Source organism: Acanthochromis polyacanthus, chromosome 1, assembly GCF_021347895.1.
Source record: "Acanthochromis polyacanthus isolate Apoly-LR-REF ecotype Palm Island chromosome 1, KAUST_Apoly_ChrSc, whole genome shotgun sequence".
Lineage (NCBI taxonomy): Eukaryota > Metazoa > Chordata > Actinopteri > Pomacentridae > Acanthochromis > Acanthochromis polyacanthus.
In genome coordinates, this window is record NC_067113.1 from 38,746,398 (window position 1) to 38,771,063 (window position 24,666).

Genomic DNA, 24,666 nt, shown 5'->3' on the forward strand with positions numbered 1-24,666 from the left:
GCCGGTGTCGGGTTTCAGAAAAACACCTGAACTCACAACTGACAGCAGGTTCTCATCTACCTGCTGGTCTAAACCAGGTTCTGGTGGTCTAAACCAGGTTCTGGTGGTCTAAACCAGGTTCTGGTGGTTTGTTGGTTTCCACCAAACTGAACTGAAAAAGGTTCTTTAATGTTCTTTTGGCTCCTTGAACTTCTACAACCATTATGGGGTAAAACTGTAGAACTTAGGTGGAAGTACACGGATCCTCAGTAAAAATATAAATACTCCAACATAAAAATACTTACCAATATAAAATAACGATAATAATAATTATAATAATAATAATAATCTACTTTGTTACTTTTAATTGATTTTTTGGGGCATTATATTGATTTTTTTCATGCTTTTTATACTTTTCTTTAATATTGGTGAGATTTTTTGGGGGGGACATTTTTCCGCCATTTTTTTTTTAGAAAAATACAGAATTTTGAAATATTTCTAAGATATTGACAAACATTTTTGGAACATTTTATTGATATTCTGGATCAGATTCTGGAGACCTTATGAATATTTGTCTCTGTTTTAAGACTACATTTATATTTTTTTAGGCATATTTTGCATAATTTGGATTCAGATTAACTAGAAAAGCTGCAGAACATCCTGTTAGTTTTGGCATTCTACATTCTTATCTGGTGGAACATATTTTGGTTTTCTGTCTTCATCTGTACAGGGTTCCCTCCTGAAACTAAATCTATCATTTCTTCATCTTTTTTTTTTTAATTTATCTTTTTTTTTTATTAACCTTATTGTTTAGAGCAGGTCTACCCATGTTTTCTGGATGCCCAGCGCCCCCCAGTGGCAGAGAAGGAACAGCTGACAGCAGCTTGGAACATCAAATCTGCAGTTTGAGGTTCTTTATCAACCACTGGGGGCAGTAATGAGCCAATCAGAAACTCACCTGGACATACGTCATCCAGAACATTTTTCCATAAACTGATGAAGTATTTTTATCCATGAACACATAGATCTGCATAAAGGCACCATGAGAGCTCTGGATGTAAGTCATTAACCGTCAAAGTCGCTGTCATGGAGCCTGTTGCTGCTAAACTCTGTTAACCAACTTTAGACTGAGTTTAATCGACCACATCCTTGGGTTACTATGGTAACAAGTCTTCCACCTCATTAAGAAACTGAACCATTCATCCGTCAGATTTTAAGCATGTTTCTTAACCAATAATCAACCACTTTATCAATCAGTAACCAGTTAATCCATCATGTTTCTGTACACTAATTGAACCATTTTACAGCATCAACATGTGTACTAGTGGTCTGGTCATAATAACTACAGCGTTTCGTGGTTACATCTCCATCTCCCATAAATTTACAAAGTCTTGTTCCATCATTCAGACGGACACCGTTTACAACGTTTAAAGTAATTTCAATCTAGCTGGTGAGCGGAGTGGATGAATACGTCGTCACACAGCGCTACACGAGGAAGACGGCTTTGTTTAGCGGTTGTACGCCACACTGGACTGTGCTACATGCGCTTACATTTGTGTTGTTTTTTTTGGAAACCTTTCGTTTTACTGTAGAGTGTTTTCATGTCCTAGATTATGATACTACCTCTGTGTTAGTGTAGGTTAGTGACATCAATACTTATGTATATATGTGAGTTCCGACTTACGGCAAACATTGCGCTACAACAGAATTCCAAAGTAAGTAGAGACTCCCCGGTACTCTAAGAACGATGTTCTTGTTACCAACAACAGTTCTCAGAGGTCATTAAACACCACATTAGTCTTTGTCATGGTGCCCCTTTACTAGCTAAACTCCCACAATGCTCTCTGCTTTAACATGAACTGTAGTCTGAGTGACACCTCCTCTGGTCTCTACAGGAATAAACAGTTAGATGCTCCACCTGGTGGAATAACCAGGAACTACAGCTGATCTCCATTTGTTAATTTTGATGAACCATGGTCAATTTTGGACAACTATTGTTTTTTTGTTTTTTTATGAATTATGGTTTTATTTTGGGGAATCATTGAGTAAACTTGATGAATTACTGTTTATTTTTTGTCAATTATTGAGTAATTCTGATGAATCTAGGTTCATTTTGGGCAACCATTGAGTAAACTCGATGACTTGGGGATCATTTTGGACAATTACTGAGCAATTTCAATGAATGACGGTTTATTTTTGGCAGCTATTGAGCAAATTTAATCAATTTAGGTAAATTTTGAACACTTCGTGAGCAACTTCCATGAATCATGGCCAATTTTAGATAGTTCTTGATCAATCTGCCCAAATTTTGGAATATTTCAGACAACTATTGTTATTTTTGATGAATTGTGGCTCAATTTAGATAATAATTGAGCAAACTTGATGAATTATGGTTAGATTGGGACAACTATTGTTTATTTTGATGACTTATGGCCCATTTTGGACAGTCACTGAGTAAACTTGATGAATTTAGGTTCATTATGGACAACTACTGAGTGATTCTGAAGGATGTACGACCTTCTTTTTCCTTACAGTTTAATCTATTTTCCATCAGTTAATCAGCACCGCCTCCACTCCGGTTCGGTGAACTAGAAGCTGGAAACAGCGGGGCAGTCGTTCCTTGTCTCAGGTTTTTTTATTGTTTACAACAAGGCTACATCACAGATGATGTCATGGTGTCAGTCTCTCCGCCTCATTACCCAGAGTTCACTCTGTCTCACTTTGTGGAAAAACAACTAAAATTCAACCAAAGTTAAAAAGGTCAAAGGTGACGTCAAATCCTCCAGCATCTCGCCTCTTCAGGCAGCCGCTCCGCCAAGAGCATCATGGGAAATCATCTGGCTCCTTTTATGGCACGGACATAAAACATCACGACCAAAAGTCCCGAAAATAAATCTCTTCTTAAAAACTGTTGACCAGGTGCGTCCTCTGATTTGTCGTTTCCGTAGAAGCAGCAGGACTGATCCTCGCCAGGTGAACTCCTCCCTGTCCCGACCCCGCCCGCCCGCTGGGCCCGACCCCGCCCACCAAACACCTGCTGCAGGTGAGGTGAGGTAAGGTCAGGTGAGGTGGGGGGTTGGACTCAGTCCGTCCAATCAGTCCCTCAGAGCGATTCGTCCTGATTCACATTCAAAGTCCCTCAATCTTCATCTTCATCCCTTTGGATCCTCGTCTGCCGTCACCTCTGAATGTTGGTCAACAAAAGATTTAACCTGCAGGACGACAGAAGACAGGTGTGACCACAGTTACCTGGGACTAGCTACCTGTGTGAACAGTTACCTTTGAAGTTACTTTGTAAGACCTGTAGACTTGTTACATGTGTGAAGTGTTACATGTATGACGGATTACTTGTGTATCTAGTTACCTGTGTATCTAGTTACCAGTGTAATCAGTTACCAGTGTAATCAGTTACCTGTGTAATCAGTTACCTGGTGTTGTGTGAAGCTTGCAGCTATCGAAACAGTCTGGTGAACTCTCTGATGGCCCAGCACACCTGTTTACACTCCTCCGCACTGGAACAAGACAAGAAGAAGAAACACGGACAGTGAAACAGGTGAGTTATTCTGGTTGCTATGGTAACAGCTCTGACCTGTCCTAAAGGTGGCGCCGTTTGCAAACACAGCAGACCAGTTTGTTTCTCTTATTTTGGATTATTTTCCAGGTGAATCCTGCTCTCAGATTGAGTCTGAAGTCATCCTGCTGGAGCTCAGGTGAGCTTCCTTCAGGTGAGTTTCCTTCAGGTGAGTTTCCTCCCAGCTTCAGGTGTTGTCTGAACTTGTTTCTGGACTCCTGTTCTTCTGCGTTCCATCTTCAGACGAGTCTCAACAAAATCCTAGTGGATCGTGGAATACTGAGGCGACCAATCAGAAGGCTCCATGCTGTTTGCCGCGTCCCTGATGAGTCACAGCTGAAGCTTCCGTTTCTAAACACCCTGACGAAGCAGAAACCTGCCAGACTCGCTGCTCATTGGTCCATAATCTGAGGGTTAAACTCTAAAACCTGCAGTTGAATAAATCCGATGGGATTCAGAGCAGGAAGGTTTTATTTCTGACGTACGAAGCAGAAAAACTCAGTTTTAACGTCGTCAAACTGCTGCTGGTTTTACAGGTTGACGTTTTTATCTGAAGGGCAACATGTTGACCAACGGTTGATGAAGCTTCAGATTCTGTTTATGTTCAGTTTACTGAATCTAAATCATGATGTGGCAACTAAATCTAACATTTGAAGCAACTATTGCAGACAGTCGTCTGTGATGAGAGCAGCTGTTGACAGGAGTCTGTGCAGAACAACCTGCTGTTCTTGTTGCTTCCTGTTGCTAATATTGTTGGTTGTTTTCTGTTAATCTTGTAACTGATGTTGCTGCTCTTTTGTGACTGATGACACCAATGTTGCTGATTTTTGCCAACATTGCCGTCTGATGCTAATGTTGCTCTCTGCTGCTAATGTTGCTGATTTTTGCTAAAGTTGCCGTCTGATGCCAACGCTGCCGTCTGATGCCAACGCTGCCGTCTGATGCCAACGCTGCCGTCTGATGCCAACGCTGCCGTCTGATGCCAACGCTGCCGTCTGATGCCAACGCTGCCGTCTGATGCCAACGCTGCCGTCTGATGCCAACGCTGCCGTCTGATGCCAACGCTGCCGTCTGATGCCAACGCTGCCGTCTGATGCCAACGTTGCCGTCTGATGCTAACGCTGCCGCCTGATGCTAACGCTGCCGCTAAGTGTTTCCTCACCTGGTGACTTGCTTGTGGAAGTCTGTCAGCTGTTTGTGGGTGACCGTCACGGCTCCTCCTGACGTCTCCTTCGGTAAACCTTTCAGGGCGCTTTCTAACCAGCGGCAGAACGTCTGAGAACAGAGGAGAACCGCCTTTAGAACCCGCACCGGAACCGACACACCTGAGCGGGCGTCGGCGCGTCCACCTACCGGCCGGTCGAACACCATGACCTCCCAGAGAACCTCGGCGACGTCCGGCAGCGTGTACGGCGGCAAGCAGAAGCAGCAGGAGTGCATCAGCTGAGTGATCAGCTGCTGGCCGTGCTGCTCCATGGCCTGACCAATCAGACGCTTCCTCACCTCGAAGTCCTCCTCGTGCTGCAGACAGAGTTCTGTTAGGTTCTGATCCAGTGGGTTCCACACAATCATCTGGTTCTTCATCTACATGGACTTTATTAATGATCAGAAGTTATCTTTATGGTTGTCGGTAGGTCTACTCCAGATCTTTCTACAGAGGACGTTCTCCTTTCTTACTTTCTGTCTTTGAGTTAAGTCTCACTTAGAACATTCAGAACTGGAGACTTCCAGAACCTTGAAGTCCATAGAGGAGAATGTCCTCCTTATATTCTCCTTTATGGCTTCCAATCCTTAGGTTTTTTGGTTATTTTGCATGTTTTTTGGGTCAAATTTGAATTTTTGTCTCAATTGCAGCTGTTTTGGGCTAATTTTGGTCCATTTTGTGGTAAATCTGGCCGTTCCTGTGGTGATCTTTGCTGGAATATTTGAACGTTTCAGGGTAATTTTGGCTGTTTCTGGGATAATTTTGCAAGTTTTTTTTATGCTGAATCTCAGTTTTGTCACAATTTCACCTGTTTTGTAACAATTTTGTGTATTTTTCCTGGCATATTCGACTCTTTCAGGCTAGTTTCGGCTCTTTTAGGGGTGATTTTGCATCTTTGTGTGGTAATTTTTCAGTTCTTACCAGAACTCAGATGTGTTTCTCCTCCTAAATGTCACAGTTCTATGTGCTGGACTGAAATTCTGAGGATCAGAAATGATGGAAAAACTCCATTAAAAAGTGATAAATCTGGACCCTCCTCTATGGACTAAGGTTCTAGAATGTTCTAAGTGAAACTAAACTTAAAGACTGGAAGCAGGAAAGGAGAACGTCCCCCGAAGAAAGTTCTAGAGTAGACCTACCGACAACTGGAGAAAGTTCTAGAGTAGACCTACCGACAGCTGGAGAAAGTTCTAGAGCAGACCTACCGACAGCTGGAGAAAGTTCTAGAGCAGACCTACCGACAGCTGGAGAAAGTTCTAGAGCAGACCTACCGACAGCTGGAGAAAGTTCTAGAGTAGACCTACCGACAGCTGGAGAAAGTTCTAGAGTAGACCTACTGACAGCTGGAGAAAGTTCTAGAGTAGACCTACCGACAGCTGGAGAAAGTTCTAGAATAGACCTACCGACAACTGGAGAAAGTTCTCGAGCAGACCTACCGACAGCTGGAGAAAGTTCTAGAGTAGATCTACTGACAACTGGAGAAAGTTCTAGAGTAGATCTACCTAAAACTGAACAGTTGTCTGTAGGTCTGCTCTAGAACGTTCTCCTCCATGGACTTCAAGGACCTGGAACTCTGTAAATATTCCCAGTATGAAGGTAGAACTCTGATCATTGATAAAGTTACTGGAGATGAAGAACCAGACGTTCTGAGGACGTTCTGGGGGAATCTTTCAATCTCTACTGATCTCTTTTCGGTAGACTCACGTCGTTGGCCACTCCAGTGTGGATGAGGTCTCGAACAAACTTCATGACACTGCAGTTGGCGTCTCGGTGGTCCAGTGACGTGGCTGCGATGGCACATTGGATGATGTGAACGATGATGCTGCTGCTGAGTAAAGTGACGGGACTCCTCTGGACGAACCTGGAACCAGACAGGAAGGACGACTTAGTGGAGCCGGGATACACCCAGTGTCTGTTAGTGGAGGTTTCACATCTGTTTACGGTCCTTCTGTAGTCGTTTTGTGTCTCTTTGTTATCATTTTGAGTCATTTTCTGGATGATTTGTGTCACTTTGTGGTCATTTCACATGTATGTCATCTTTTGTGTCTTTGTAGTTGTTTTTTATGTCTTCTTGTGCCCTCTTGTGGTCATTTCAGGGCTCTTTTTGGCCATTGTTTCTCTGTGGTCATTTTGTGTGTCTTTGTGGTCATTTTGTGTCTTTTTTTGATCATTTTGTGTCTCGTGTTCATTTTTTGTCTCTTTTTGGTCATTTTATGTCTCATTGTGGTAATTTTGAGTCTGTTTTTGGTTGTTTTGCGCCTCACTGTGGTCATTTTGGTCAAAATGCCTCTTTCTGTGATCATTTTGCATCTTTTTGTGGTCGTCTTGTGTCGTTAATTCGTGTCTCATTTTGGTCGTGTTGTGTATTTTTTGGTCATTTTGTGCCTCATTGTGGTCATGCGTCTCTATTTGGTCATTTTGTGTCATCTTATGATCATTTTGTGTCCATTTTTGGTTGCTTTATGTCTCATTGTGGTCGTTTTGTGTGTCTTTTTGGTCGTTTAGTTTCTCTTTGTGGTAACCAGGTAATTAATGACAAAATCTGACCCGTCAGTGGTTCCAATGTCGTGTCTGATCTGCATTTCTGACACAAACCTGCAGAACTTCGCCTAACTTGTTCTACTTCGCCACGCTCGGCCAGACGAACGTTACCGGGTGACTCACCTGGTGGCGAGTCTGAACAGGTCGTCCACGGTGTCGGGATGATTCCTCAAACCGTTGGGCTGCTCCAGCAGCTGGAAGGTTGGCATACACAGAGCCTGAGGAAGAAGAGCAGCTCATCATCATCAGTCTGTTTACATCTCAGCAGAAGACTGAGTGAGAAAAAACCTGAAATTCTCTACTGCCTTTAATCTCTCAAAGAGAAATACTTTGTACATAAAATAAGTCCTAATCCAAATGACCTCAACACAATGATACTAGCCAAATAAAGAGCTGTACAACTGCAGAAATCAGGCTAAATCAGGAGATTTTTCTTTACTTGAGATACTCTTACAGGTTCTCTGCTCTTATTGTTTAAATATACTGTGTTTGAGATTTAATTAGTGCGTAAAATACAACAAAAGTTCACATTTGAGCTCGCTTTTCTCACTTTAATATGGTCAGAAATAGACAAAATACTAAAAAGTCACAAAATTAGCTTATATTTCTCATTATTCATATATATAGATATATATACACACACATATATATGAATAATAAATACATAAATAGATAAAAAGTCGCTGCTGTTTATCTAAAAAATACGTTCAATGAAAACAAATTTCTGTTGTGACGGCAGGAGCAGTTGGTGTTTTTATTAAAATGAATCTCTAACAGGTGAGTTTACCTGTAACATGTCCAGCAGTCCCTGCCTGCAGCCCTCCTCCATGCCGTACTCGTCCACCAGGATGCTGCCCAGGTACAGGAAGCAGGAGTGTGGATACACCTGGTACACACTCACCATCTGGTGACGACAAATAAAACACCTGATCAGCGTTTCCATGGCAACAGACCTTAAGACTCACAGCTCTCCCCAGAGGCTGAGCTCAGCATTACATGACAGGACAATACTCTGTTCATGACCCAGTAATAACATGTAAACCATTTAATCACTGAGGATAAACGGCTCAGGTGCGTCTCACCTGAGTGACCAGCGGCTGCAGTAAGGAGGCGGAGCCTTTCCCGACACATCGCACAGCGAACCTGAGACAGCGGCAGCATCGCTCCACGATCCTGTTGTCGGCCTGGTGAGTGTTGAGAGTCTCTGACAGCACCGGCCAGATCTGCAGGAAGCACAGCAGGAAGTTACATCACCTGTCATTACTGATCCAGGTGAGCAGCAGGTGAGTTCAGGTGTTTACCTCCTGGATGACCTTCTGACAGGGGTGAGTCTGTCCGTTCTCCACGATGGGGTTTGTGTGTCTGTGGAACAACAACCCTGTGTTAACGTGTTCTGATTTGAATAAAGTTTGACTGCAGGTAAATGAGCAGGTACGCTCACCTGAAGATAACCGCCAGTCTGTCCAGCCACACGGTGGGATCAGCTGATTTACCGTTTGTAGATTCTTCAGCCAGAAGCTGAAACAGAAACATCAGGTTTAGCCAATTTAAATCTTCCACTAAAACAGTGTGACCGGAAACAGAACCGCTCACCGACCTTCTTCAGAGCCATGACCTGGACAGCACACAGATCACTGAGACACTCCGCAATCTTCTCCAGAGGAAGCCGAGCCAGGACCAGAGCTGTACCTGTGGAGGTGACGAGAACCGATGGTCATGGTTCTGTTTACAGGTTAATGTACAGCTTCAAAACAACTTCAAGACCAGCAGCTGACCACAACAACAACCATGAGACAAAAAATCCCCCTGAAAAAGAGCCACTGAAGCAACAACTTATACAGGAACAGTCACAGAACTAACTGAAAAACAACCACTAAGACCAAGAACTTAGCCAAAAAACAACAATCAGACCAAAAAACAACCACTAAGACCAAGAACTTAGCCAAAAAACAACAATCAGACCAAAAAACAATCACTAAGACCAAGAACTTAGCCAAAAAACAACAATCAGACCAAAAAACAACCACTAAGACCAAGAACTTGCTAAGACCAACTACCGCTACACTAACAACTCAATCAAAATCCAACCACTGGACCAACAACTCATCTGAAAAACAGCTAATAGACCACCGGGCCGAGTGCACAGGTGTAAACCCGAAAAAACCAACCACTCACCTAAATGCTTCACAGCCAATAGACCAACAATCCAGCCAAACAACAACTACAACTCACCTGAACAACAAATATTAGACCAAGAACTCACTCAAAAAAGAAATCATTACACCAAGAACTAATCTGCGAAAAAAGCATTAGACCAACAACTCATCCAATAAATAGTCAACAGACCAACAATCTATCCAAACAAACACTACCAGACCTACGACTAACTTAAACAACTAATATTAGATCAATAACTTACTAAAAAAAAACAAACCATTACACTAAGAATTAATTAGAGAAAGAACCACTAGACCAACAACTAATTCATAAAACAGTCAACAGATCAACAATCCAACCAAAAAAACAACTACTAGACCAAGGACTTACCCACAAACCAACCACTGGAACAACAAAGCATCCACAAACCAACCAACAGACCAACAACTCAACCAAGGAATAGCCACTAGACCAAAAACTCACCTGATAAACACCCACTAGATCAAGAACTTACCCAAAAACCAACCACTAAACTAACAATTCACTTGATAACCAGCCGGTAGACCACGGGAGCAAGTGTCCAGGTGTACACCCAAAGGAACCAAACAGTGGACCAACATCACTACAGGTGTCCTACAGGTACCTTTTAGCAGTCCTACGGCGGCCTCTGTTGACAAGGCGAAGGAGTCTAGTGAGCGAGCGATGTCCAGCAGACCCTGGAAGTGCTGAGCCATGTGATCCCGGCACACCGAGCAGATGTTGTGGATTGCCTTCGCTGCTGCAGACGCCAGAGGTTTCTCTCTGAGGCCCTTCATCAGGTAGTTCAGAACCGGGTCTGAGAACAGGAAATACACCGAGTCAGATGCTACATTTACCTTTGAATAGTACATTTACCCTCCAACGCTACATTTATTCTACTTTACTTAAAGGATAAAAGTCAAAGTTTTGGCACAGTTTAATGCCATCAGACGGTTGAATCTTTCATCTCCATACCGAGGAATCGTGGGTTTCTGTCCACGACTTCGCTCATCTCTCCAACCAGCTCGATGCTCGTGTATCGAACCGCCATGTGGACGGTTTCTGGTAGTAACACCACCTGCTGCAACACCTCCGATAACGTCGGGTTGTTCTCTCTGAAAGAACGGAACAGAAACCAACACATCAGGGTGTCATATCTCGAGTGTTTTCTTTTCTTCGTGTCCGGTTTGTTTACGTTCTCAGATACTCACGGATCGACACTTTTAGCGATGGCGGCCATGATGAAGAGAACGGCCTCCGTCACTTCCCAGGGAGGGTTTCCTTCTTTTAACGTAGAATACAGCTGAGAACAAGCAGAAGAACTTTAATGAACCAAACCTAAAGGCAGAAGGAACAATCGAGCTACACAAACAGGAAGTGAAGAGTTCGTACCTGAGAGAAACACTCCATGGATCCAACCAGAAAGATGACATCTTTAACGAGGTCCGAGACTCTCATCCGGAACTCCCCGAAGTCGTCGGTGTCCTCCGGGATTCCCTCCTGTAGGTGAGAACAACTTTAGGAAGACGTTTTAAACTGAGCTGGAACCCAATCACCTAGTTATCAGGTGATGGTGGTTCTATGTAGACCTGATCTGGGTTCTTACGTGGTCTGGATCCAGCTGACAGTGTCGGGCCAAACAGTGCAGGAGTCTCTGGATGTACGGTCTGAAGATGTTGTGAAGCGCTGCGTTGTTGATTTTATACAGATGTTCTCCCAGACGGTACCAGAAGTTGAAGGAAATCTCCACAACCTGGAAACGAGAAGGTTTTAGAGCTTCTCTACGTCTTTATGAAGCGATTATAATCCCAAACAGAAACCGATCGTAGATCTTTTTGTCTCACTTGTGTCGTTTGTCTATTTTTTGTTGCTTTGTTTCTTGCTTTTGTCATTTTTGGTCTCGATTGTGTCATTTGTCAAATTGTTGCCTCGTTTTTGTTTCGTTTCTCTCAATTTTTTGTTGCTTTTTGTCTCATTTTTATCATTTTATCTCATTTTGTCAGTGTGTCTCATTTTTGTAATATTTTATCTTCTTTTTGTAGTTTTTTTTGTCTTTTTGTCTGACTTGTCACTCGTCCATTGTCTTGGTCGTTTGTCCATTTATTTGTCGCTTGGTAACTTTTTTGTCTCTTTTCTTGTTTTGTGTCAGTTGTCTCATTTTTTTGTCATTTTGTTTCTCATTTTTGTAATATTTTGTCTCTTTTGCGTACATTTTGTCTTTTTTGTCATTTGTCTGAAGTTTTTGTCGTGTTTCTTACTTTTGGCATTTCTTGTCTCATTTTTGTCGTTCGTCCATTGTTTTGTAACTTTTTTGACTAATTTTTGGTCTCTTGCATTTCCTTTTGTCTCACTTGTGCCGTTTGTCTCCTTTTGTTATTTTGTGTCTCATTTTTGCCATATTTTGTCTGACTTTTGTGGTTGTGATCCTCCAGTAAATCCTCTCTGGTTCAGTTCCAGGTGACTAAATGTTGTGTTCCTTTGTAGACACTCTATGATCTGGAAGTTGTGATGTGGAAATGATAAACTGAACTTATTTTTCTTAATAAATTTGAGGTTGTTCATGATGTTTAGTGAAAAGACAGTTCCTAAATGTGAACATTTTGCACTAAAACAAAGGAACAATGAGGAGTTGTGGTTATTTATGGTTATTATGCTGTGGTTCTACTGTGAATGTGGAACCTGGACTAAGATGAGTTTTACATTATGCTTTAAGGTCTGAGCTTGTTGTACAGAACTTAGAACTACTCTAAGGTGTCGGGTAGCTGCTAAGGGCTGACCTGAAAGGGGCGTGTTTACTTCAGTTCTGGGGGTGTTGAGGTTATTTCAGTTCTGGGGGTGTTGAGGCTATTTCAGTTCTGGGGGTGTTGTGGCTATTTCAGTTCTGGGGGTGTTGAGGCTATTTCAGTTCTGGGGGTGTTGAGGCTATTTCAGTTCTGGGGGTGTTGAGGCTATTTCAGTTCTGGGGTGTTGAGGCTATTTCAGTTCTGGGGGTGTTGAGGTTATTTCAGTTCTGGGGGTGTTGTGGTTATTTCAGTTCTGGGGGTGTTGTGGTTATTTCAGTTCTGGGGGTGTTGTGGTTATTTCAGTTCTGGGGGTGTTGTGGTTATTTCAGTTCTGGGGTGTTGTGGTTATTTCAGTTCTGGGGGTGTTGTGGTTATTTCTGTACCTCGTACTGCGGGTGTCCTGCACAGATCAGCAGCAGCTCCAGTGTCCTCAGGTCTCCCATCCCCTGACCTGGAGTCCTCACCGTCGTCTCCAAGAACGTCTCGCAGAGCTCGGTGAAGATCCGGCAGTAGTTCAGCACTCTGAGGATGGAAACCAGACGTGAATGCGACCGAAAACGCTTGGCGAGCAGCAAATACGCCTCAGAAACGTAAGCGGCGTCCTCACTTGTCGAGGTCTTCCCGGGCCACGGCCATGTGATACGCCGTCTCCAGCGTCAGGACGCCCTGGAACAGCTGCAGAGCCAACGCCACGTTGGTGTCCACGTTCTCGATGGCGTAGAGCGCCGAGCAGACGCAGTCCGACGCCGCCTCGTGCAGGTTGGTGGAGGTTTCATCTCTCTGCTGTGGAACCAACATCAGGAACATCATTCACAGCCGCTATGAGTCGTATTAAAGCGTTTAGAACCAAGCGTGAGCCTCACCAGGACTTGGAAGAGGACCATGAGCAGCTGGTTGCTGGCCATGAAGTTACTGTCCAGGACTCCCAGGTTGAACCAGCTGCCCAAACAGCGAAACACCTTGATGAGCATCTTCTCATCGTTCCCCGTCTTCTCCACACACGTCGTCTGGAAGCACAGAAGGAGATCAACATCATGCAGGCAGAAACAAATAAAACACATTAAACTTAACAGAACTCCAACATGTCAGAGCTGGTTTTCATTCATGTCTACAAACTACATCAGGCTTGTTGATGAATGAGTGAAAAGTAATGAAATCTGACTCAAAACAAAAACTAAAATCAGTCAAAATGTGCTCAGACTGACCAAAATTTGTACAAAAATCACTCAAAATTTGTGGAAATTGACTTGAAAACTCTGCTGTTGGCTGTAAGAGTGAACCCAGCAGTCTTCATGGACTGAATTTTGTCCAAAATGATACAAAACGTGTCCAAAATCACTTAGAATTTGTCTAAATGTACTCAAAACCCATGCAGAATTAATGACAATATGTTCAAATTGATGTACAATTTGTCCAAAACAAATTTAATCAAAACAACACGACATGGTCATCAATATCCCCCCCGCCACATGTGATGTCTATGAGTCTATATCCAAAATAGAGATCAAGGGCCATAACTCTGTTAAATATTATCGCACAGGTCTCATTTTTGAACTTGATCAAGGTGTCCATGGTGTGAAGCTACACACTAAATTTCGTAATCCTAGCTGTAATAGTTTCCAAGAAAAGCTGTCCCCTTCATGTCAGATGGACGCACGGAGGCCAAACCTATATCCCCCTTTTCCACTTCGTGGAGGCGGGGGATAATAACTTACAAAATCACTCTTACAGAGTTTTCAAGTCAATTTCCACAAATTTTGAGTGATTTTTGTACAAATTTGAGTCAATCTGAGCACATTTTGACTGATTTTAGATCCATTCTGAGTAGTTCTGGACAAATTATAAGTCCGTTTGAACACATTTTAATTAATTTTGGATGAATTACAGGTTATTTTGATTAGTTTAATTCAAGTTTTGCATCATTTTAGACTAAATTCAGCGCACAAAGACTGTTGTATTCACACTTACAGCCAACGGCAGAGTTGTCAAGTCAATTTGTACAAATTTCTGTAAATCTGAGCACATTTTGGCTGATTTTGAGTCGTTATGAACAAACTGTATGTAGCATAAAGACAGAGTGGATGATGCTAATTGCTCTGACCAGCAGCGTGACCACCGTGCTGGAGTAATACGCCAGATCCTCGATGATCTCCGTCCTGCGGTTGGCCCCGATCCGCAGAGACCGGCTGTGGACTTCCTCCGGCAGCACGGTGAGGATCTCTATGAGGAAGGGCATGGAGCTGATGTCGTTGTTGTACCTGAGAGGGGGCGGAGCCACAGGGAGAACAGGTGAGTGGGGGGGCGGCTGGAACACGTGTGGCGGCAGAATGACGGTGTGGATTCTTACTTTTCTATGAGCGTGTGAACGCATCCTTTCCAGGAGGCCATCTGCAGGGCCAGGTCAGCGATGGCCAGAGCCAGCTGAGGAGAGGCAAACGTTCAGTCACTCATCTGATCAAACACTCAACAACTTCCTCCTCCTCCTGGTGAAACCGATTTCCTCCACAAACCACCAGCTCATGCAACAACGCTTAGGAAACACATCAGCCGCTTTCTGCTGGCATTTATACGACAACTAGACACTAAATTAACCCAAAAACACACAAAATTAACCTAAAAAGACGTAAAATGACCACATAGAGGCACAAAATGACTAAACAGAGACATAAAATTAACGCAAAAACACACAAAATTAACCCCAAAACCCTTAAAATTAACCCCAAGACATAAAATGACCGTAAAGAGACACAAAACAACCACAAAGAGACACAAAATGACTAAACAGAGACATAAAATTAACCCAAAAACACACAAAATTAACCTAAAAAGACGTAAAATGACCACATAGAGGCACAAAATGACTAAACAGAGACATAAAATTAATGCAAAAACACACAAAATTAACCCCAAAACCCTTAAAATTAACCCCAAGACATAAAATGACTGTAAAGAGACACAAAACGACCACAAAGAGACACAAAATGACTAAACAGAGACATAAAATTAACTCAAAAACAAACAAAACAATCACAAAGAGACACAAAATGACAACAAAAAGACATAAAACAACTAAATAAAGACACAAACTTCCTCCTCCTTGTGAAACTGAGTTCCTTCACAAACCACCAGCTGATGCAACAACGCTTAGGAAACACATCAGCTGCTTTCTGCTGGCGTTTATGCGACACAAACAGGAGAAAACAGGCTTCTACTGGACTCTATTAGATTAGAAACTGTTCCATCTTCATCTAAACGTCTGAAGGGGCTTCAGTTTCCAGTGTGACGACAACACAAACTCATCACATGACGGAACACACCGCGACCACAAAGACACACAAATGGAACACAAAGGGACAGAAACGATGACAAAGGGACGCAAAATTCACCCAGAGAGACGGAAAGAGACGAGAATATGGTGAAAAAGTGACACAGAGAGAGAAATAAACCGACCAGAAACACACAAAATGAACACAAAGAAACACAAAACGACCACGAAAAGGCACAAATCACTACAAAGAAACACAAAATTAAAAACGCCTCAGAAATACGAATTTTATTTATTCATTTTAGTTTCTAAAATGTAAGTAAGACATACCACTTTTCAAATATGAATGAGCACATAAAACCAAAAGATGTAATAAAAAATGAGGGGAAAAATAAAGTGCACTAAACTGTAAAAAAAGAAAAGTCTGATAATGTGAATACAAATTCTAAGAATGTCCACAAATGTTCCTATTAAATACATCTATAAAATATTCACAAAATATTTAAAAAATGACCCAAAACTTTTAATTACGTGTCAGGAAAAAAAACAATAATAAATGATATAAACTGACACTAAAATTTGAGGAAAATATGCTGAAAATATTAATTAAATCATTCATAAAACATATGAAAAAATAAAAATAAAATCTATCACAAACAATAAACAAATGCCCAAAAACATTTAATAAAATGTGAAAAAATAAATAAAAAGCTAAATGCCTAAAATGTGTGAAAAAATATGTTGGAAAAGATTTTTTAAAAATCTGAAAATGTCAAACAAATGTTTTCAAAATAGGAGTTACATCTTTATTTATGAATGTCTAAGGAAGACTCAAAAAGAAAAGTCACATAAATTAAAAAAAAATGCCCCAAAAAATATTTATTAAAAGTATAAAAAAATCCTACATAGGAAAGAAAAAATACACAAAACATTTAATGAAAGACAAGAAAAAAATCTATAAAAAGCATACCTAAAAATGTGCAAAAACACATTGAAAAAAAGTGGAAAAAAAATCATAAAATGTCCATAAAGTATGAATTAAATGTTCCAAAGATTATTTTTTTGAATAAATATTTTTAAAAAATGGCAGAAATTATGTATAAAATGTTGGGAAAAATAATAATATAATAAAATTAACCAAAAATTGTAAACAAAATAGAACGAAATAACAAATGGCCCAAAAGTATAAAGAAAAAAAACTTCTATGAGAAAATGCTGAAAACGTTAAAATGTGACTAAAACAGAAATAAAATGTGAATAAAAGGTAAATAAACGTGACTAAAAAGTGACTAAAACCAGACCAGAGCTCTGACCTGCGTGACGATGATGGGCGACAGGTCTTTGAGGTTCTGGATGTGGGTCAGCAGAGAGTCCCGCAGTGCATTGTGGGTCTCTGCAGGAAGCTCGTAGAAGGACGTCTGGATCTTCATCTTCATGGTCTGAGCAGCGAAGTAGCACGACTCCACGTCCTGCTTGAGCTGCAGCAGCTGGTCGGAGATCTCCCAGGCGTACATCTGAGGAGGAGGAGGAGACGTTAGCGCACCTGGAGGCTCACCTGGAGGAGCCACCGGCCAATCAGGAGGCAAGAAACCCAGCTGACTGACTGTGACTCAAGCTGCACTTTAACCAGCAAGAAATACGACGTTTTACTAAAGTAAGAGTACAAAAACCTGCAGCAAGAGTACAAAAACCTGCAGCAAGAGTACAAAAACCTGCAGCAAAAGTACAAAAACCTGCAGCAAGAGTACAAAAACCTGCAGCAAGAGTACAAAAACCTGCAGCAAGAGTACAAAAACCTGCAGCAAGAGTACAAAAACCTGCAGCAAGAGTACAAAAACCTGCAGCAAAAGTACAAAAACCTGCAGCAAAAGTACAAAAACCTGCAGCAAGAGTACAAAAACCTGCAGCAAAAGTACAAAAACCTGCAGCAAGAGTACAAAAACCTGCAGCAAAAGTACAAAAACCTGCAGCAAGAGTACAAAAACCTGCAGCAAAAGTACAAAAACCTGCAGCAAGAGTACAAAAACCTGCAGCAAGAGTACAAAAACCTGCAGCAAGAGTACAAAAACCTGCAGCAAGAGTACAAAAACCTGCAGCAAGAGTACAAAAACCTGCAGCAAGAGTACAAAAACCTGCAGCAAGAGTACAAAAACCTGCAGCAAGAGTACAAAAACCTGCAGCAAAAGTACAAAAACCTGCAGCAAGAGTACAAAAACCTGCAGCAAGAGTACAAAAACCTGCAGCAAGAGTACAAAAACCTGCAGCAAGAGTACAAAAACCTGCAGCAAAAGTACACAGCAGCAAAATGCAGTGTTTTCTTGTGCTTTATTAAATGTTTTGGCTCATTTTACTTCTTATTTTGGCGATTTTAACGGGTTTTTTTCGACATTTTAAAAACATTTTTTGATATTTTTGTTCCATTTTACTACATTTGTGAAAAATACCATTATTAGTTAATACATAAAATTCTAATTTAACCTAAATAAATCTGAAAATACAAAAAATGTAGAACAACAGTAAATTTCCAGTAGCTCAGCATTGAAAACTGAAATAAACTAAAATAACCTAAAATAAGCATTTCATTCAAAATGAAGCACTTTCCAATAATTGCTGCGCAGCGTTTTAAAAAAACTGTAGTTTTTTGGTTTAAAATGTTCATGAATCATATTTACATGACTAATAACAATGAAATAATTAATAAATAAAGTAATAACGTGAATAATTATGCGAACTAAAGCAGGAAAATGTTGCTATTAGTTGAGTTTTAATCTGAACATCAAAACACATTTTTTCATTTGAAGTATGTCAGACTGATGAGGTTCACCTTTAAAATGAAACTGAAATATCAAACCAGTTATTAAACTAATATTTATCACCACAAATACAAGAATAATCAGAAAACTGGTTGTTTCATTTATAATCTAAACCAACTATTGTTAATTTTACACTAAAATCTGGTCATTTTTCCAGACTTAACAGTAAAAACTGATTATCTACGTATAAAATGAATGACAGATTGTGAAATTAAATTATTAAACAAATATTCATGATTAGAAATGAAATAAAAACTGTAATTTAGTGTCAGATTTCAAGAATCTGGTGTTAGTTTAAGATCAAATCCAGTGAAATATGAACTTTTATGTAAAATTTTACATAAAAATCTTCTATATCTGACAGATTTGTAACATTAATAAAGTTTATAAACCTTTAAAAGTCACAAAATACAAAACTTTGATATTAAACTAATGTTTTAGTAACTTAACGTGAAGAAATAATACATTTTAACTTCTATTTTTTTGTATTTTAATTGATATTTTTGTGGGAATTTAGACAAAAATCAGTAAAATAAAAAGGGACAAATCCCATAAATCTTATTTTACAAGTTAATTAATTCTAAAATTCTGATCTTCTGAGGATTTTTTACATAAAAATCTGGGATATTTCACGTCTTTTGTACTTTTATTGATATTTTTGTGTAAATTTGGACAAAAATCAGATCAAGTAAGGAGGAAAAATCCCATAAAATGACACTTTCTGTACTCAGTTCATGTTATGTTTCAGGTTAATAAAGTTTGTTCACCTTTATTATCAAAGCAAAATACAAAACTGTGATATTAAACTAAAACTTTAACAACTTTACAGAAAAATCCAGCATATTTCAAAGATCTGCTGCAACTTTGTTGATATTTTAGTGAAAATGTGTGAAAAAATGTGCAAAATTAAGAGGAAAAAAATCACACAAAATGACAAATTTTCTTCAGTTAAGGTAAATTTTAAGGTTAATAAAGTTAAAATGAAAGTAAAATGTAAAACTGTGATATTAAACTACTGCTTTATCTCCTTAACCTGACTTTATCTGAAATATTGATGCATGTACCGCAATAAATCCTGAATTTTTTATAATTTTACTCCATTGCCGTCTTAAAAAGATCATTTTTATTCATTAATGCTCCCAGAAAACACTTTACAGTAAAAGTACTGTAGTAAAGTCAACAAGCAGCGGCTAATAATTAACCGTTCTAGTTCCACGTGGAGAACGTCGCAGAACAGACTCGCATTCAGAGTCATGGTTATTATTTTCATACATTCCTTTATTCCTACAGATGCTCACATTCTTGTTATTGTGATTTAATCCAAATTTGCAGAGTTAAAAGTGACAATAAAAGCTTCAAAAGCCCCAAAATATTTCTAAAATATTCCAGAAAAACATAAACTCCTGCAGATATTTTATAAAATCTGCCAAAACTTTTAATAAAATGTGAGAAATTATCAATAAAATGCTCAAAGATGTTAAGCAGCTCACATTTAACTTACATTTTTCCAGGAATTTATTTATTTATTGCACTTTAAAAAAAAATTTGTCACATTTTCTTTGCTTATTTGGGAAACTTTAATTTTTTTCCCTGCATTTTATGAACATTTTTGGAACATTTATTTGACTATTTGGGGACATTTTATTTCTATTTTTATTCATTTATTTATTGCAAAATTCACTGGTTTGTTTTTAAAAATTTACAGCAAAAGACTGAAAAATGTCCCAAATTTATTCAGAAAATGCAGAAATTTAAAAGAAAAAAATAAGCAAAGAAAATGTAAAAAAAAAAAAAAAAAAAAAAAAAAAGTAATAGTATCAACAAAATGTGCAATAAATAAATAAATGACTGGAAAAATATAAATAAAATATCTGTGAATATTACATTAAATGTTTCAAAAAAAATACTCGTAACATCTAAGAAATATTGAGGAAATTAGACGAAAATAAAAAGATAATTTCTTAGTTATTAATAAATATTTTGGGGAACATTCAGGTTCATATTTTGGGTCAGTATGTATATTTTACATTTTTTTCCATGTCCCACAAATACTTAAAAAATGGCCGAAGAACACCTGCAAAATATTAATAAAAATGGAGAAAAATATTTTTAAAAATTCACAAATGAGTAAGAAAAAGTATCAAATGATTCAAAAAAATTCTATTAATGTATTAATGTACCAAAACATACTATAGACACCAAATATAATGTATAACTAGTAGATTAATGTATTAAATAGAACATGTTGGAAGTGATTCCTGGGACTGTTTCTACAATAACAAAGTTTATTTTATTATATTATTACATCATTAGTACACATTTATCAGCTGCTGGAGTCACTGAAACTGATCAGATTTGAACTGACTTCTCATTAGTTTTTACTCTACAACTACCACTACCACATTCTGTATACAGATCAGTTTCCAACCTCATTTCTGATCAGTTTATAATCACTTTGTAACCTGTTTTTAATCTGATTTATGACCGGTTTCCAACCTGACTCTACATCAGTTTCTATCTTGTTTTTAATCTGACTCCTGATCAGTTTCTAACCTGTTTCTAACCTGAGTATTGATCAGTTTCCAACTTGTTTTTAATCTGACTCCTGATCAGTTCCTGGCTTCCTGACACGCCCTCTACTTTCTGCTTTCTCTTCCACACCTGAACTTTCCTCTGAATCCCTCCCCAGGTGTCTCAGGTGTATAAACAGACCGGTCCCGGGTCTGTGGTTCGGACTAAAGCCGTCTCCTGTTCCGGTTCGGGCCCTGATCCGGTCCAGCAGCGACCCCCTGGTCAGCCGGTTAGACCCGTTCCCTGAAGTCCGGCTGTCCGCTGCGTTAGCCTGCTAGCTGCTAACACGCTAACGCAGGGCCGCTGGATCCCGTCACACTCGAAACGTTTTAAAACTCCACGCAGAAACACGCACGTTTTGAACTCAAACCATCATTTCGTCCCGGTAACCGGACGGCGGGCTAGCGGCCGGCTAATCCCCAGCTAGCTGCTGTGTTTTCATCTCAGCGCCTTCATTCATTTTGTTAGCTTAGCTGTGATGCTAACGGGACTTTGACTCCTCTGAGACTGCGCAGTTTAACGCCGCCTGTCCGGCTCCGCGCGGGGAGAAAACAGCAGAACCGGCGGCACCGCGTCAGACCCGCATCCAAACCCGCCGGCTCCGCAGCCCCGCAGTTCCCCGGGCCCGGTCCCGGTGCCCCTCACGGCCTCTCCCATTTTCTTACCGATCTCTGGAGCTCTCCGAGCCACACCGAGGCTCGTTCCTTCCCGGCCGGGTCCGGGTCGTGGTAGAGGGCCTGGACCGCCTGGTAGACCAGCGCCAGGCTCGGTTTCCCCCCCTCCATGACTCGGTAAGGCAGAAGTTCTCAACAGAAGATCAGAAGCAGAACTACACGGTCCGACTGACGACCGCCATCTCAAGCTTCCCGGTGCAGCCGCGATCCGGTCCCAGAGGAAATACAGGACGGGAACAAAGGTTCCGCTCCGTCCGGACACAAGAGTTCCTACTCATACTAAAACAGAAAATAAATATTAAGGAAATAATAGTAATAATAATAATATTCTATACAATAATAGACTAGAATAGAAGGTGCTTTATTGTCATTATACAGTGTACAACGAAATTGGAAAATATAAATGTTATATATAATAATAAAATATAAATGTTCTATCATAATAATAACAGAAGGTAAATATTTTGTATATTAATAATACTAATAATATGCTATAAATATTGGAGGTAATAATAATAATAGAATATACATATTATGCATAATAATAATAATAATAAAATAGTGCAAATACCACATAAAATAACATTATAAACATTATATCTAACAATAATATAATATAAATGTTATATATAATAATATATAATGAATATTAAACATAATAATAATAAAATCTAAGTAATATATTCAATAATATTAGAATATAAATATATATGATAATAATAGAAAAATATTATCTAGAATAAGAATATAATATAAATATCATGTGTAATAATAATGGACTATAAATACTAAATGTAATAATAATAGAATATAAATGCCATCTGTAGGAGTAATATAATATAAATATTGTGTATTGTAAAAATAGAAGACAAATATCATCTACAATGATAATAAAATATTCCTATTTTATGTAATAATAGAATATAAATAATATATTACTGTATTTATCATAAATGTGTTTATGCACACAGAACTCCATTCAGAAAATAAAATATTCAAAAAAACATTATTTATGGACATAAAACTACAGAAAAAACGCGATAAAACTGTTTTTTTTACAAACAGAACTCCATTTAGAAATGCTGCATTATAATTTCACATTTATTTAAATTGCGTTAAAGCAGAAAATAATATTTAAAAATCTCCCAAATATGTAAGAAAATGAACTAAAAATGTCACAAAACACAAACTATCCTCATACTGAAGACTGAAATTATTAGAATTAAATCTTTTTATTTCATAAAAAAATGTTTTCAAAATGAAGAAGAATCAAAACATTCAGAAAATATCTGAACAACTTTTAATAAAATGTGACAAAAAATAAGAGAAATGTATGAAAAAATACTAAAATGTAAAACAAAAAATGCACCAGAATGCCCCAAAAATATCAGTAAATGTCTAAAAAAAATTGAGATAATTATAAATATTTATTTAATAACTGAGATTTCACATTATCATTTATTTTAAAAGTTCATTTACTTTTTAACGATAAAAATCTGTCGAATCTAAAATATTTTATGTAAAGTTTAACTTAAATTTTTTTATATGATTTGAAATTAACATGAAATTGTTGAAATCTATATTTTTCATTGTAATTATAATCATAAATGTTTGATTATTGATTTAATTTCACAATTTGTTGTTCATTTTATACGTAGATAGTTTCTTTAAACAGTTTCTTTAAATTATAGATTAAGCGACCAGTTTTATGATCATTATTGTATTTATTATGATAAATATTAATTTAATAATTAGTTTTACATTTAACATTCATTTTAAAGATGAACTTTATTGATTTATGATTTATTTTAAATAAAGAAAAAAAGATAAAGAAAAGACTGTTTTGATATGTTTTACTTCTAAAATTGAAATTATTACAAAAATATCAAAAAATGGTTCTTAAACGTAGAAAATTTGTGTCATTTTCAGATTTATTTAGATTCTATTAAAGTTTTATAGATATGACAATAACAGTATTTTTCACAAATGTAATAAAATGGCAGAAAAATATAAAGAAATATTAATAAAAATATAAAGAAATATTCAAATTTGACAAACATTAAAGTAAAATAAATGAAAGCATGTAAAGATAATGTGAAGTAGAATAAAAAATAAAAAACGTAATTAAAAAGAAAAGTAATAATAATAAATAAAGCATAATATTATGAAGATTAAAAAATAAGGCATTTATGATATGCTAAAAAATGTGAATAAAAAATGAAATGAATAAAATGTAATATGACAAAAAAAATGGTAATATGAAAATTAAAATATAAAAAATCAAATATGCTAAAAAATGCAATTAAAAGTGACATAAAATAATTCATCAAATATAATTTAATATAAAATGTAAATAATGAAAAATGAAATTTCCTAAAAACTATAAATGAGAAAAAAATAATTTATGAAATGTAATGTGATAGAAATGTAAACAGAAATAAAATAATAAAGCATTTATAATATGCTAAGAAATACAAAAAGTAAAATTAAATAATGAATCAAATACAAGATGCTAAAAATGAAAATACAAAATAAAATAAGTCAAATATAGTATGATTTTAAAAAACTAAAAATAAACAGTGAAATTAAAAAATATCAAAGATGACATAAGAATGGGAATAAAAAGTAAAATAAAACAATAAATCAAACTTAGAATGATAAAAATGTAAATAAATCATAAAATAATAAATATAACATGATAAAAATATGAATAAATGTAATAAAGTGGCAGAAAAATATCACAAAATGGTTCTAAAATATAGAAAAAAATGTTAAAATCTCCAAAATAAAGAAGCAAAATAAATCAAAACATTTAATAAAACGAGAAGAAGTTGCATTTGAATGCCGGGTGCGTTTTTTTGTACTTTTACTGAAGTAAATCATCGTATTTGTTCCTCATTAAAAAGTCAGATCAAACGTTTCTGTTCTTTGGTTCTGAGTAAGTCATTAAAGTGAAAGTAGTTCCCATTCTGAGCAGCAGGAGGCGCCAACATGCTTTAAATCATGAACAACAAACCAGTTTAGAATCTCATGAAGGATCCTCAACCTTTAAATAAAATCTGTTCATCAATCAAACATGAATTTATGCGT

The 24,666-nt window shown here is 38.0% G+C and overlaps 1 protein-coding gene across 1 annotated transcript; it reads right to left on the reverse strand.

Annotated features, from left to right (window-relative positions):
- Window positions 1-2,595: 2,595 nt before the first annotated feature.
- tnpo3 (transportin 3) lies at window positions 2,596-21,806 on the reverse strand. The gene is made up of 23 exons (XM_022212215.2): window positions 21,568-21,806; window positions 16,832-17,032; window positions 14,601-14,674; window positions 14,355-14,511; window positions 13,117-13,260; window positions 12,861-13,036; window positions 12,637-12,775; window positions 11,077-11,223; window positions 10,863-10,970; window positions 10,682-10,773; window positions 10,446-10,585; window positions 10,096-10,287; window positions 8,893-8,984; window positions 8,737-8,813; window positions 8,597-8,657; window positions 8,378-8,518; window positions 8,083-8,199; window positions 7,419-7,513; window positions 6,459-6,615; window positions 4,904-5,071; window positions 4,713-4,825; window positions 3,408-3,491; window positions 2,596-3,191 (listed from the first exon to the last, which is right to left on the reverse strand). The coding sequence occupies exons 1-22, from the start codon at window positions 21,685-21,687 to the stop codon at window positions 3,431-3,433; spliced, it is 2,772 nt and encodes a 923-aa protein (XP_022067907.1). The 5' UTR covers window positions 21,688-21,806; the 3' UTR covers window positions 2,596-3,191; window positions 3,408-3,430.
- Between the last annotated feature and the right edge of the window lie 2,860 nt (window positions 21,807-24,666).

Bases quoted from the DNA above. Each gene is read 5' to 3' on its own strand.
- tnpo3 (XM_022212215.2), bottom strand. From the start codon at position 21,687: ATGGAGGGGGGGAAACCGAGCCTGGCGCTGGTCTACCAGGCGGTCCAG. The intron at 14,675-16,831 runs GTCAGAGCTCTG...GCCTCTCCTCAG, and splicing joins CGCCCATCATCGTCACGCAG to CTGGCTCTGGCCATCGCTGA. The intron at 6,616-7,418 runs GTGAGTCACCCG...GTCTGGTTCCAG, and splicing joins CTGTTCAGACTCGCCACCAG to GTTCGTCCAGAGGAGTCCCG.